Source organism: Lissotriton vulgaris, chromosome 7 (assembly GCF_964263255.1).
Source record: "Lissotriton vulgaris chromosome 7, aLisVul1.2, whole genome shotgun sequence".
Classification (NCBI taxonomy): Eukaryota; Metazoa; Chordata; class Amphibia; order Caudata; family Salamandridae; genus Lissotriton; species Lissotriton vulgaris.
In genome coordinates, this window is record NC_141695.1 from 1,361,387,561 (window position 1) to 1,361,402,862 (window position 15,302).

A 15,302-nucleotide genomic window follows, 5' to 3' on the forward strand; every position below is an offset into this window, starting at 1 on the left:
TCAAGGAGCAAACCAGAGCCCTGACGAGGTACCAAAAGATAGGTGGATAACAACAATGTTTGCTTAATTGGGCGATATTTTAACTGTACACTAGTGTGGGTTGGTGGATTTGTCCTGGCCTTCAATGCAATTAAAATGTGGGCCAGGTTCACGTCAACTAGGTGCAGCTCTATACAGTCTGTCTGGGAATTAAATCCATTATTCCATTTTGCCCCTAGATATCCTCTCTGATCAATGAGTGACAACCCCCCCCCCCTTATATGGCGAATTTAATGTATGCATTTATTAATTAGAGAGTCTTCTTTTTCATGTCTCATGTGTGGTAATAACCTGGCAACGTTGATCACATAAATGCTCTTGGTAGGCCCTCTAGGTTTAGCTCACCTACCATTTAGATCTCGTTGGGAGCATTTGTCAGTAGGGGGGTGTAGCGATTTCCAGCAGAAGTACATACAGAGTGAGAAAAGGCCGACACCGCTGCGGCACTACAACTCCCAGAACGCCCTGGGTCCTTGCGAACCGGAACTCACCTCCTGTGCAGCGATAAGAGCACTCCCCTGATGTTGCCGGGTGCTTGTCAATCCTTCCGGTAGTTGTGACTGAGCTTGTGTAGTTTATTCCTCGAGTGTAGAGCAGGTGTGAGCGGACGCTTTCCTTCCCGCTGGAGGACGCCAAGTGCAGGTGTCAGCGGACGCTTTCCTTCCCGCTGGAGGACGTCGTGTGTAAGGGTGAGCGGACGCTTTCCTTCCCGCTGGAGGACGCCGTGGAACGAAAGACTGATTGCAGCGGACGTTCTGTTTCCCGTGATAAAGAGGTAGGACCTCTTACTAAAGCACGGCCGTGCTAGTATTGTTGTTTGGTCCTTCCTGATTCTTTATTCTTTGACCCTGGTGGAACAAGATTATATTTTCCTTTTGACTTTGGAACACTTCGAGCCTTGCTTGCCAGTAGTGACATTAACTATCTGGGGGGTGTGGAACGCTATCCTGTATTCCTATTGGTTTGTGCTGTAGTGGAACAGCGACAGAACCACTGAGGCCCACGAAAGGAACGACAACGAAAATCAGGCTATTGTAGCGTGGGCATTCTGTAAGTGTTCTCCTTACCGTATTATAACAGACAGATGGGGCGTATTAGCAAATCATAATCTAATCAGTGGCTCTTATGTTTTCTAGAACTCTTGTGAATCCGAAGACCTCCGAGACCTTTGACCAGACCTTGAGGGGTGTCTTCTCAACAACCTCCCTGATTAGCTAACCCTTCCCCTTTCCCGGAGTACTACCTGTCCCTGGTGTGTAGGCTCACACAGGAAGGGTTTGTGCTATTGGGTATTGGGAAGATTATCGTCGCGCTGTGGTCCCCGCTGGCTAGATACCTCAGGTTAGTGGCTTGTGTGTTCTCTTCTTGGGTTTCATTTCCGCTGCTAACCGCGACAGATTGACAAGCCCAAGGAAAGAAGCCTAGCCTGGACCATGGACACGAGTGCGGCTTTGGCCTCACTGCTTGAGAGCTTCAGCGTATTTCAACAGGAAGTTCATGCTTCCCGAGTGGAGAATCAAGAACTGAGAAAGGACATGAATACCATGCGCAGGGAAGTCGCTGGCATGTCACGTAAAAGCCTTGGAGCAGGGTCTTATATTAGGGAAGCTACGCTCCCCCCTCCCGGTCATACAGTATCTCAGCCTTCTACCCCGATAGCAACCGGGGGAGGGTTCTTTTCCCCTTCAGCCATACCTTCGTCCTCAACTGACCACTCCCCAACGGTGCACGTGATACAGAATACTGGAATTCCTCTAGCCCCTCCTGAACGGTTTTACGGGGATCCCAAGAAATTCGAGACTTTCTTGAACCAGTGCCGTCTCCACTTTCTTTGCAAACCTACTGTGTTCCAGGACGACGCGGCTAAGACAGCATTTATGATGTCTTATATGGGCGGGAACGCCGCAAGCTGGACGATACCCTTAATGGAAAAGAACGGTCCAGTCCTACATCAGTTCACTGATTTCTGTTCTGCCCTAAGAAAACTGTTTGACCGAAAGACACATATGTTGTCCTTGGATAAAGAACTCCTTACGCTGCGCCAGGGGTCACAAGATCTATTGTCCTATATCACGGCCTTCAACAGACTCGTGGCCGAAAGCGATTGGCCGCAAGAGAAACGGACTTCCTTGTTCTATCAAGGACTAAGAAGCGAATTGAAGGACGTCTTATCGCAGGTAGTCCAGATGCCGGCGACTTGTGAGAAACTTATCGACCTCACGGTGCAATTAGACCATCGCCTGTTGGAAAGAAGAGGCGATCGGAATAGGAGTGAAGGAAGAGGATGGTACCTCAAACCAAAACTCCCGCTGGAGGACAGCACCAAAGGCACAGACGGGACCGAACCCATGCAAATCGGAGGAATCCGAGGTATCCTGTCCTCTGAGGAACGAGATCGACGACGCAAGATGAAACTATGTCTTTACTGCGGCAAAGGAGGACATTTCATAAGGGAATGCAGGGCGAGGGCCCAACAATCAGAAAGAAGTCCGGCTCCTCGAAAACCTGCCGTCATGGGAACCAGAGAGACGTCGGAAAACGAAAGCGTCCTAACCGGGTGGAGGTCACTGGGGTGGACGTTCGACAGACATCGATCTCCTCGCTTCTCGCAAATACTATGATGCCCGCAGTGGCTCTTATAAATATGATAGTGTCTTTGTGGACCACAGAGGACAAGGTCACCCATATGGATGCTCTGCTGGACTCCGGAGCAACGGGTAATTACATGGACATAGACTATGCAACCTCCCTAGGAAAAGCATGGGAGAAGAAGGACGAACCTGAACATGTGAAGGCTGTGGATGGTTCCCCCTTAACCTCCGGACCTGTAACAAAGCATACTCTCCCTCTGCGCATGCAGCATGAAGAACACTCGGAGTATATTCAATTTGATTTGATTGCGGCACCTCAGTTTCGCCTTATACTAGGTATGCCCTGGCTAACGCTACACGACCCTGATGTGAGCTGGTCCGCACTTACAGTGTCTTTGAACTCGACCTACTGTAAGGAACATTGTCACAGTCGTCCCACTTTGGCAACGGAAGGCGAAGTGTTTCCCGGCGCTTGCCACCTGGCTATGTCGTGTACAGGGGAACACATCTGCAGCGCCACCAGCCTGCCCGAGGTCTATGAGGGGTTTCGTTCCCTTTTTGACAAACAGAAGGCTACCCGGTTACCCCCGCATAGGGTATACGATTGCTGCATTGACTTACTCCCGAGGCGGCCATTACATGCAGTCGTGTCTATGCCCTTACCGAACATGAAAACCTGTATTTAAAGAACTACATCGAGGAGAATCTGGCTTCAGGATTCATAAGTCATTCTACTTCTCCGGCTTCGTCGCCCTTGTTTTTCATACCGAAAAAAGACTGTGCCGAGCTGAGACCGTGTATCGATTATAGGGCCTTGAATAACATCACGGTCAAGAACCGATATCCCCTTCCTTTAATCTCGGTATTGATGGACCAGATAAAAGGAGCTTGTTACTTTACCAAGCTGGACCTTCGTGGGGCCTATCATTTAGTCCGGGTCAAGTGGGGCGATGAGTGGAAAACTGCGTTCCGAACCAAGTTCGGTCTATTCGAGTAAAAGGTTATGCCCTTTGGACTCTGCAACGCCCCTGCGGCATTCCAATACTTTATGGACGAAATGCTCAGGGGCCTGCTGGATACCGTATGCATGGTGTACATCGATGACATCCTAGTCTACTCACGTACCCTCCAAGAACATGAGCAACACGTCACGGACGTATTAAGTCGTTTACAACAACACGAATTGTACGCCAAACTGGAAAAGTGCCTTTTTCATGCAACTGAGGTGTCCTTTCTAGGGTACGTGATAAATGCCAATGGCTTTCAGATGGAGAACGGAAAAGTCGAGGGCATCACGAACTGGAAAACCCCGCAGAGCGTCAAATCTGTGCAAAGTTTTTTAGGCTTTGCGAACTATTATAGGCGTTTTATAAAAGACTTCTCCAGGATTATCCACCCCATATCCAGTCTACTAAAGAAAAACGTTCCATTTGTATGGGTGATGAAGCTGAACAGTCTTTTCGGATCCTCAAGGAACGGTTCACCCAAGCCCCCATCTTGCGCCATCCGGACACCGAGCTTCCATTCATTTTGGAAACCGATGCATCCCAATATGCATTGGGAGGGGTGCTATCGCAACGCCCCCCCACAACAGGGCAGATCCACCCGGTGGCCTTCTACTCCAAGAAACTCAATCCGAGTGAGGTTAAATATTCCATCACCGATAAAGAGCTGCTCGCCATCAAAAGGGGATGTCAGGAATGGCGACACTACCTGTTGGGAGCCCGGCATACCATCGAAATCTTCACAGACCACAGGAACTTGTTGTTCCTGAAAACAGCAAAGGCCCTCACACCCCGACAATTCAGATGGACTCTTTTTTTCTTGGACTATGATTTTGTTATCAAATACAGTCCCGGCCCACAAAACGGAAAGGCCGATGCCCTCGCTCGGAATCAAGACACCCAAGACCCTCAGTCAGTAGTCCTTGCGGAACCACCTTCTATTCTGCCTGATGGGTCCTTTCCCGAAAGCACCATTGCCTTGCTCACGTCCTCAGACTTCATCGAGGACATCAGGGTGGCATTAACGGAGGTCGATGCCCAGGCCTGGCTCCAGGTTGAGCCCCAATGGCGGTCACAAACTGACGAACTCTTGTACTACCGCCATGCCTTGTATGTACCTGACCCTGGTTTACAAATGCAGGTGCTCAATTGGGCACATGATTCGGTGTTAGGGGGACATTGGGGTGTGTACAAAACAATAGCCACCATTGAGCGATCGTTCTGGTGGCCTACCTTACGAAACGACGTCAAGAAATACGTCAGGAACTGTTCGGTGTGCACCCAGAGTAAAGCGAAACATACCAGACCTACGGGTCTACTCCGTCCTATTCCCAGTCCCCCTAAACCGTGGCACACGGTCTCCATGGACTTCATCGTGGAAATGCCCTTATGTCAAGGAAAAACAACAATCCTGGTACTCATTGATCACTTGACCAAAATGGGCCATTTCGTGCCATTGGATGGACTACCTACGTCAGCTGAACTGGCAATGGTGATACTTCAGCACCTCGTCAGAGCACATGGCATTCCAAGGGTCTTCATTACGGACAGGGGATCGCAATTCACGTCCCGTTTTTGGAAGGCTCTTTGCCAATCCTTAGCCATCGATGCCAGGCTCTCGACGAGTTACCATCCGCAGACGGATGGCAAAACGGAACGGCTCAACCAGACCATAGAAAAATACCTGCGTTGTTTTACCTTACAAAACTCGATGGACTGGGTCACCCTCCTGTGGTTAGCGGAATTCACATATAACAACTCTGACCATTCCACCTTGGGTTGTTCCCCGTTCTTCTGCCTCCTGGGGTATCACCCGAATATTCTCCCCTTCGACTGGCCGGTGTCTTCTAATTTGCCCAGTATTCAGGAACATCATGCGCATCTCCAGGCTGTTCGAATCGATGCGATGCATCATTTGTCGGATGCTCAAGTCTCTCAAAAACGCTATGCTGACAAGAAACGCAGTCCTGAACCGGTCTACCAGGTGGGGGACAAGGTATGGCTCTCCACTAAAAACATACATCTCCGGGGTATTAACAAACTGAAGCCTAAATACATTGGTCCCTATAGTGTAGAGGAGGTCATCAATCCTGTAGCACTGAAATTGGCTATCCCCCGTTCCTGGCATATTCACCCCGTTTTCCATGTTTCTCTACTCCTACCCTGTCCCGTGGACACTAGATTGCCCGTTCATCCTCCCCCGGTGCTGGTGGAGGGTTTGGAAGAATATGAGGTTGAGGAGTTGTTGGATTCCAGGCTATACCGGGGTAGGGTCCAGTACCTGGTGGGTTGGAAAGGTTTTGGGGTCGAGGAGAGAACTTGGGAACCGGAGCAGAATCTCCATTGCCCTGACTTGGTAGCGCAGTTCCACCAGTTGCATCCAGGGAAGCCCGGTCGACCGCCGGGTCGGCGGTCCTTGAGAGGGGGTTCTGTAGCGATTTCCAGCAGAAGTACATACAGAGTGAGAAAAGGCCGACACCGCTGCGGCACTACAACTCCCAGAACGCCCTGGGTCCTTACGAACCGGTACTCACCTCCCGTGCAGCGATAAGAGCACTCCCCTGATGTTGCCGGGTGCTTGTCAATCCTTCCGGTAGTTGTGACTGAGCTTGTGTAGTTTATTCCTCGAGTGTAGAGCAGGTGTGAGCGGACGCTTTCCTTCCCGCTGGAGGACGCCAAGTGCAGGTGTCAGCGGACGCTTTCCTTCCCGCTGGAGGACGTTGTGTGTAAGGGTAAGCGGACGCTTTCCTTCCCGCTGGAGGACGCCGTGTGTAAGGGTGAGCGGACGCTTTCCTTCCCGCTGGAGGACGCTGTGGAACCAAAGACTGATTGCCGCGGACGTTCTGTTTCCCGTGATAAAGAGGTAGGACCTCTTACTAAAGCACGGACGTGCTAGTATTGTTGTTTGGTCCTTCCTGATTCTTTATTCTTTGACCCTGGTGGAACAAGATTATATTTTCCTTTTGACTTTGGAACACTTCGAGCCTTGCTTGCCAGTAGTGACATTAACTATCTGGGGGGTGTGGAACGCTATCCTGTATTCCTATTGGTTTGTGCTGTGGTGGAACAGCGACAGAACCACTGAGGCCCACGAAAGAAACGACGACGAAAATCAGGCTATCATAGCGTGGGCATTCTGTAAGTGTTCTCCTTACCGTATTACAACAGACAGATGGGGCGTATTAGCAAATCATAATCTAATCAGTGGCTCTTATGTTTTCTAGAACTGTTGTGAATCCGAAGACCTCCGAGACCTTTGACCAGACCTTGAGGGGTGTCTTCTCAACAACCTCCCTGATTAGCTAACCCTTCCCCTTTCCCGGAGTACTACCTGTCCCTGGTGTGTAGGCTCACACAGGGAAGGTTTGTGCTATTGGGTATTGGGAAGATTATCGTCACGCTGTGGTCCCCGCTGGCTAGATACCTCAGGTTAGTGGCTTGTGTGTTCTCTTCTTGGGTTTCATTTCCGATGCTAACCGCGACAGGGGGGTGGGGGTGATGGTGGGCCACTGGCTGGTAGCAGACCTGGTATACGACAACAAACTTGATTTGCATAAGATGTAGGATTCCTAGGAACGATGCCGCAATACTGAAGAACTTGTTTTTCCCACCGATTCTCCTGCCCAAAGTGGGGGTCAGAACCGGTGGAGGCCAGTTGCTGGGAGCAGCAAATGGCTGGGGTGGCTCACAAAGGCTTTAAGCCTTTGAAGGTTCCCATTCGTGGACCCTGCCAATCCTGGGTGAGGAGGCTTGGCACCTCGTCCCAGGATGTGCATTGTTTCAGGCCCCCGAGAGCGGCAGGCACTTGACCCAGGAGTCCAGAAACACGTCTGGTGGTAGCAGCTGGAGAGCAGTCGCTCGGCCAGGAAACTAGCCTTAGTTTTTCAGGGGGCATCTCTATGATGGCATCTGCGTGCATTTTTCATTAAATGTCACACTGGCATCAGTGTGGGTTTAATGTGCTAAGAAGTTTGATACCAAACTTCTCAGCTTTCAGTAAAGCCATTATGGTGCTGTGGAGTTCGCACTGACAAACTCCTTGCACCATATACTCTTTATGGCATTATTGCGCTTACAATGTATAAGAATTGACTTAGACACTGTATGGGTACAGGGCTCATGCACCTGTACCCTCACCACTGGTGTAGTACGCCCAGCTAGAGGGGTGGCTTACCTATGCCAGGATCAGTAGATGGTAGGCATGGCACACAGGGATGTGAGCTATGTCGACTCTTCAATTTGTCCTGCACAAAAAACGCAGCCTGCAAGGGAAGTGTGTGTGTGTGTGTGTGTGTGTGTGTGTGTGCGTGTGTGTGTGTGTGTGTGTGTGTGTGTGTGTGTGTAAAGGTACAGGGTCTCTAAGAGTGGCACAATAAGTGCTTCAGCCCTTAGAGGCCTTCCCTGGTCACAGTGCCCTTGGAACCTATGGTACCATTTACAAGGGACTTAAAGGTGGCCATAGAGTTGCCAATTGTGTAACAGCACAGTTTAGGGAAAGAAAATAGGCCCTGGGTACCTGTTTGGCAGGAACCCAGGGCACGCTCAAAGTACATCAGCAGTTTGGCAAAAAGTGGAGGCAGCCCCGCAAAAAGGGATACTTTCCTACACTGCATTTAGAAAACTGTTCCTAAATGCCTCACAGAGACATATTCGTTGTTGATAAGTAACAATGGAAATCACATGATAGAGATGAATCTGCTGTTACACTAAGATGAATCTGCTGTTACACTAACCACTGTTTTCTTCTCTCGCCAATAAGTAAGAAGAATGGTGAAACTTTTTTTTATAGTTTAAAAATACTATGCAGTAAAGATTTTGTCTCAAAGCTCATACAGCGTGACAAAACAATGAAATGCAATGTAAGAAAGTGCCAAATGTATACACTGGTTATCATCCTGTTGCTCCATCTATGTGACACTGCAGGGTCTGTTCAAGGAATGTAGCAATAGTGTGAAAACACTATATGAAGAGACCTACCATCATCATCCTCGTCGATGGGTGTAGAAGGACGTGGTCGCTTCTCATCACTAGTGTCAGAAATTTCAGATAGTTCTTTCCTTTTCACCTACGAGAGAAAAGCAAACATCAGCTTAAAACCCCTTTCATGAAGGACGAACTTTAAGGTCATGGCAAAAAAAGGAAATCAAACACCTGTCAAACATTTAAAAGAAGCATTTTTATCTTCAAGATAAAAAAGTGTATGTGCAGGGCCCAATGGTCGAGATAGACATTAAACATCTCATAAAATCTTGGAAGCCATAATTAGTAGCACCCTCACATGGAGTTTAATCTAGTCGGGTGGACTATACCAGTAACCTCTTGAGGCACATGAGCAAACATTCATCTTGCATGTCACTGAAATCATGATGATGAGACTGCACAGACCACATGGAAGGAGTCTGCGGGCCATTCTTCCAAAGGGTAGATGGAAAAAACCTATACCACTGACTGTAGATAATGCTGTGCCAGCAGTGTTAGTGTTTCATAGCCTGGGTTGAAAGAGCACTTTTCACCCTTACTAAGACGGGAGCAACTTTGGGGGCCACTTCCACAAGGAAGTCTAACTCAAATGTATATCAACAGTATAAAAGGGGCCAAAACTGAAATAAAGGGAAATGTATAGAGACAATAAAAGGCATTCAAAAGAATACCAGTGACCCTGCTAGAGACTCGAAATACACAGAGGTTAACAGTTCCCTTCATAATTTTAAATATCAATTTCCACTGTAACAAAAAATGCTACATTTGGTGGAGAGTCATATAAAAACATCTATAGTAGTCTTCTATACATATTGGGTACATTCTTAATTTATTACTGTGCTTCTTACAGAATTTTTTGAATTTTGTCATACTCTTGCAAGGACAACATATTTTCTTGCATATGAATAAATTCTGCCCATTAAGTAATTGGAATCATCATACAAAAACCGTAATTTCTTTTTTAATATCTTCTTGATGTTTACTGAGAACATCCTCTAGTATGACAGCTTTTTTTGTGTACCTTCAAGTAAAGTAAGGAGCTTATTTATTTTATTTATTTATTTATTACATTTGTATAGCGCATTATCACCGATTGGTCTCTAAGCGCTTGTACTTGAGAAACTAATCCTTACAGAGAGCAGACAACCGAGGTATATCACACCCCACGCTTGTCGAAAGAGCACCGTTTTTAATGATCGCCTGAAAGACAATAAATTTGGTTCCTTCCTAAGGCCTGATGGTAACTTGTTCCAGACTGCTGGAAGAGTGGTTGAAAAGGCCCGTCCACCGAGGGTGGTCAAACGATAGCGCGGGCTTACCAGAAGAGCGTCCTCAGACGAGCGCAGGGTCCTTCTAGGGGTGTACTGCACCAGTCTGGCTTTGATATAGTTAGGCGCATTGCCGTAAACCACTTTATGAGCGATGCACAGACCTTTGAATAAGATCCTCTGTCTGATAGGAAGCCAATGTAATTGACGTAAAAGGGGAGAGGCCTGGGTATTTCTGGATTTTCCGAAGATCAGTCTAGCTGCATCATTCATCACTATTTGCAATCTCGAGAGTTGTTGCTGGGGGAGCCCTACATAGAGGGCATTCCCGTAGTCCAGACGTCCTAAAATCATTGCGGACACCACCGTCCTTCGCATGGAGAATGAGAGCATTGGGAAGATTTTCCGAAGTTGCCTTAGGAGGCCAACAAATGTGCCAACCACCGACGACACTTGATTTTTCATGGTTAGATTACCATCAATGTGGATACCCAGGCTTTTCACCACTCTCGCTGGTATCGGAGTCCTACCCAACTCCTGAGGCCAGAGAAGGTCGTTCCAAGGGTTGCCCGAGATGGTAATGGGCAATACTTCGGTCTTCTCTGGGTTGATCTTCAAGGAGTTGGAAGACATCCAGTTACTCGTGAATTTTAAGATGTTATGTAACCTAGCCTGGGTACCAGGTGACTCCTCAATTTGTATGATGATCTGTGTGTCGTCGGCGTAGTTGTAAATTTGACATTCCGTTTGATTTAAAGCAGAAATCAGTGGCTGTAAGTATATATTAAAAAGGAGCGGTGAGAGGACAGATCCCTGCGGCACTCCACATGTTATCGCCGCAGGTGTAGAGACCAAGTCTGACAGCTGGACCCTCTGCGATCTTCCCTGCAGGAATGATGTTAGCCAGCCCAGCGCGGTCCCCCCGATGCCCAGATCTCTCATGAGTCTCAACAGTAGGTTGTGATTCACTGTGTCAAACGCGGCTGAGAGATCTAAGAGCAACAGGGCCCCGGGATCTTTTTGTCAGCTCTACATCTTAGTTCGTCTAGAATGGATACCATCACCAGCTCCGTGCTGTGATGTTTTCGAAAGCCAGCCTGATTTTGCTCTAACAGGGCGTTGGTCTCCAGATTAAGCTTAATCTCCACGTTCACTGTTTCTATCTCTTTCTGTAACAAAATCACCTTTACTTTTGTTCGTACAATAAGCATTGGCATCAATTCTTAGAAGTATGATCTAACTTTTGTTCTCATTTATAACATGTACTGCTAAATCCTCAACTGCAGAAAAAATATGATCCCGAAAACCTCATGGTATACTTTTAAATTCTAATTTCTTTGACGTCATAATACCCCACCATTTGTTCGATTATTTGATCACAAGTTATTCTAATTTGGTAAACAACTTTAAAGCCTTTTTTAGTTTCTATTCTGTTCCTATGATTCCTATTCTCCCAATCTGAAGTATTGAATAAATAATTAGCACGTTCTGCTCGTGTTTTTTTTTGTTTTTAACCCAAGACGAATATCTTGGTTTACACAGAGAACAGAAATGCCCAAACTTCTATTACAAAGTCAAAACTGAAATAAAGGAAATTGCAGTGAATAAAAGGGTATTCAAAAAAATTAGAAAGACTTTAGATCAAAGAAGCGAACAAATTGTGGGACATTAGAGTTTTAAGGAAATACTTAGAAATTAAATGTATACCACAAGGTCTCCGTATTAATACTTTACCTGTAGTTGAGGATTTAACAGATCATCATGTTAAAAAGGGGGAACAAAAGTTAGATAAGACTTCTGAGGAATTGATGGCAATGCTTATAGAACAAGCAGAAGAGATGGTGATTTTGTTTCAGAAAGAGATAGAAACATAAGAAAGGGCACTAGGCTCTTTAATTTACCAGAAGGCACTCAAAAAATGGTGGCATACTAATGGATGTTATCAGTAAGAAGATCTTAAAAAAGGAAAATTGTTTTAGCTTTTACATGATGAATGTGCATATAATACAGGCAGAAATTATTCATATGCAAGAAAAATATGATGAATCTTTTCCGAATAAAAATGACAATGACAATACTCAAAGAAACTTGTAAAAAGAATACAGCAATTAAGAATTAGTACAATATGTATGGCAGAGTGTAATAGATCTTTTCACATGACTCTCCAGTGAATTTAACATCTAGTGCTACAGTGGAAATTTAATAAAACAGGAGTACCTTCAGGGGGCTTAAAGATTGCTAAGAAGCAAAAATGCAAAGAGATGCCCAGAAAAAATTGCAAGGGAAGAGCTGTCCAGCTTTAAAGCTGTGCAGGATTCCGTAATACTTTTAATAACAGAAATCGTTCATTTTTGAAAATGACTTTTTAATTAATACAACAAAATAGCCAGTCCCATTTGAACCTTGGGATATGTTCTGTAGGTTTTGTAATCTTACCAAAATTAAAATTACCTCTAAAGAGCCATTAAAAATATTTAAAAATAGTATAAAAATCATGAAAACCTGACACTACTTTTGAATGGAAAGAGGGATAGGTAGGATCAATACACAACTTTACTGTCATGAATAACTGTATAGGGTCATTGTTGCCTTAAAATTGAATCTTACACACTCTGCTCGGAGATAATCCTTCAACAAGGAATGCTACTTTAAATGACCAATATCCGAAGGGAGATTTGTGCATGGTTTCAAAAGCAGGATCTATTCACTTAGCTGGCATACTGTTTAGTTGCCATTCTATTTAGTTGTCACAGAAAAGATCGGTATTATCCTGGTGGACAAACATTTCAAAGACCTTCTAGACAAAGCAGTAGTTGCTTACCTGTTCTTTTTTTTCGGAGTTTTATATAGCGCAGACCTGACCCGAAGATATTAGGTATCAGAGCGCTTTACATTAGCACCAATTGCGTTACACAAGGACACATTCATTTTTTTGTTGTTGTTAAGTATGGGGAGCTAAGGGAATTTGCCCAGAACCACAGGATGTTGAGCGTCATTGCTGAGATTCGAACCTGGTTCCCCAGATTCGAGGTCGACCGCACTAGCCGTTAGACCACATCCTCTCTTATTCATTATCATAAGCAATAAATTGCCCCACCCATCTGCGGGATCCCAGAGCACTTTTCAACTATATATCATACTTTTCTTTTAGATTAGTTACTTTTTTAAAGACAAAATAAAGCATTGCACTGTCTAATAATGGCTGTTTTGGCCACTTTTCAATCTATTCCTTCTCCAATTCCAAGAAACAATAATTCTAAAGGCTGTTTAAAGAGGCTAAACCCACGCAAAGCTGTACCTGAGAGTAAGATTAGTTTTGAAATACTAATGTCATTAGTTTAAAAAATCTGTAAAACTTCAATAACCTATTAACATTGTGAAGAACCTAAAGAAGTCTTCTGGAAAAGAGGGATATTGGAAAAATAGAGTTAGATGGGAACAAGTCTGACTAACGTCGAACTACGACACTAACTCTGGAACAAAATGTGATTTTCATGACATCGCACAAGTTACTACTTGCGTAACGATATATCTGTAAGAGACATTGGTTAGTGTTAGATTCCTTACCTTAGAACATCCCCAGGCGTTTGACTGGATCCGGAAAGTTTTGCTTAGCAGTACCCCTGCACTTCAGTAGGTGGCGTCCTGCAGCTCCACGTTCATCACTGGCGTCGCAAGCACCGAGATGACATCACGGATACTACTTAGGCGCCACCCATGCGCACTGAGGTCAGTTCTGTACACGACTTTCCGCGCCAAGAACGTAGAGCCATGCAAGATACTGACCATTCGTGCATAAAACTCGGCCCTGAAAGGGATGACCTTAAACCTAGTGAGCAGTTCGCAGAACGGGGAGGAAGGGCGGGGCGGTAAGGAATTTATCACTAACTAATGTCTCTTACATATATATTGGTACACAAGTAGTAACTTGTGCACCTGAAAGAGACATGTTAGTGATAGGTTCCTTACCTTAGAATAGATACCCCAGACATACCAACCCCGGTCGTGTGTCTGCGAACAAGATTACACCAGAAAGTCACGGAGAACAGAACAGCAAAGAAGCTGTCTCTCCGGACCGGACTGTCAAGGCAGTAGTGCTTGGAAAACGTGTGCGAGGCCCATGTAGCTGCCTGACAAATGTCCTGCAAGGGAACGCCGCGCCCCAAGGCAGTAGTGGCTGCCATTGCCCTGGTGGAATGGGCACGCAGCCCCAGAGGAGGCTCCTTCTTAGCCAAGGAGTAACATGATTTGATGCACATAACGAACCACCGAGAGATGGTCCGATTGTGCACAGCCCGACCTTTTTTGGTGGCCACGTATCCAACGAAGAGCTGGCCATCCACCCAGAACTGTTGTGTACGCTGCAGATAGAAAGCGAGCGCCCGTTTTGGGTCCAGAGAGGGAAGCCTCTCCTCCTCCCTAGAGGGATGCGGAGGCAAGAAGGTGGGCAAAGTGATGGTCTGCCCGAAGTGAAAGGGTGTGACAACCTTTGGCAAGAAAGAAGGACGGGTCCTCAGAACCACCTTGTCGGGGTGAACAAAGAGGAAAGGAGGTTTGGAAGAGAGAGCCTGGAGATCACTCACCCTTCTGGCAGAGGTGATAGCTACCAGGAAAGCCATCTTGAGAGTGAGAAGATGTAAGGGACAGTTATAAAGGGGCTCAAAAAGAGTGCACATCAGAAAGGTCAAAACAAGATTCAAGTCCCACTAAGGCATTATGAAAGGCACAGGTGGAAATTTATGCGTAATGCCTTTGAGGAAACGGTTAACAACCGGGGACTTAAAAAATAGAAGGCTGATCTGGAAGCCATAGAAAAGGCTGAGAGGGCCAAAAGAAAACCTTTGATAGTGCCCAGAACAGTGCCCTGCTGGGCTAAAGATAGAAGGAACAGAAGGACCTCAGAAAGAGGGGCAGAAAGGGGATCCACAGCCTTTGCTGTTCACCATTCCACAAATTTGTTCCACCTGCAGGCGTATACCGTTTTAGTGGAGGGACACCTGGCTGCCATAACAACATCACAGACTTCGGGAGTAAGGTCGAAAGCCGCCAACTGTCGCTGCTCAATCTCCACGCATAGAGGTGGAGGCTGGACAGGTTCGGGTGAAAGACCGTTACCTACTGCTGCGACAGAAGATCCTCCCGAAGGGACAGACGGATCGGTGGATCGACCATCATACTGAGTAGCTCGGGATACCAGTATGTTTGTGCCCAATCAGGAGCCACAAGGATGACTTGACCCATTTGCGCCTGATCTTCTTCAGGACTCTGGGCAGAAGTGGTATAGGCGGAAAGGCGTACAACAGACCGCAACTCAACTTGCGACGAAAAGTGTCGCTGAGCGAGTGCTGCCTTGGAAATTCCAATGCGCAGAACTGATGACATTGCGCGTTCTCTTCAGTGGGGAATAGATCTAACCAAGG

General features: G+C 46.4%; 1 protein-coding gene across 1 annotated transcript in view; it reads right to left on the reverse strand.

The window, feature by feature from the left end:
• Positions 1-15,302, reverse strand: part of SETD1A (SET domain containing 1A, histone lysine methyltransferase) — a 960,878-nt gene that overhangs the window by 512,865 nt on the left and 432,711 nt on the right. The window contains exon 11 of the mRNA XM_086932054.1: positions 8,612-8,699. Coding sequence (XP_086788180.1) covers positions 8,612-8,699 — 88 coding nt within the window. The remainder of the gene's footprint in view (positions 1-8,611; positions 8,700-15,302) is intronic.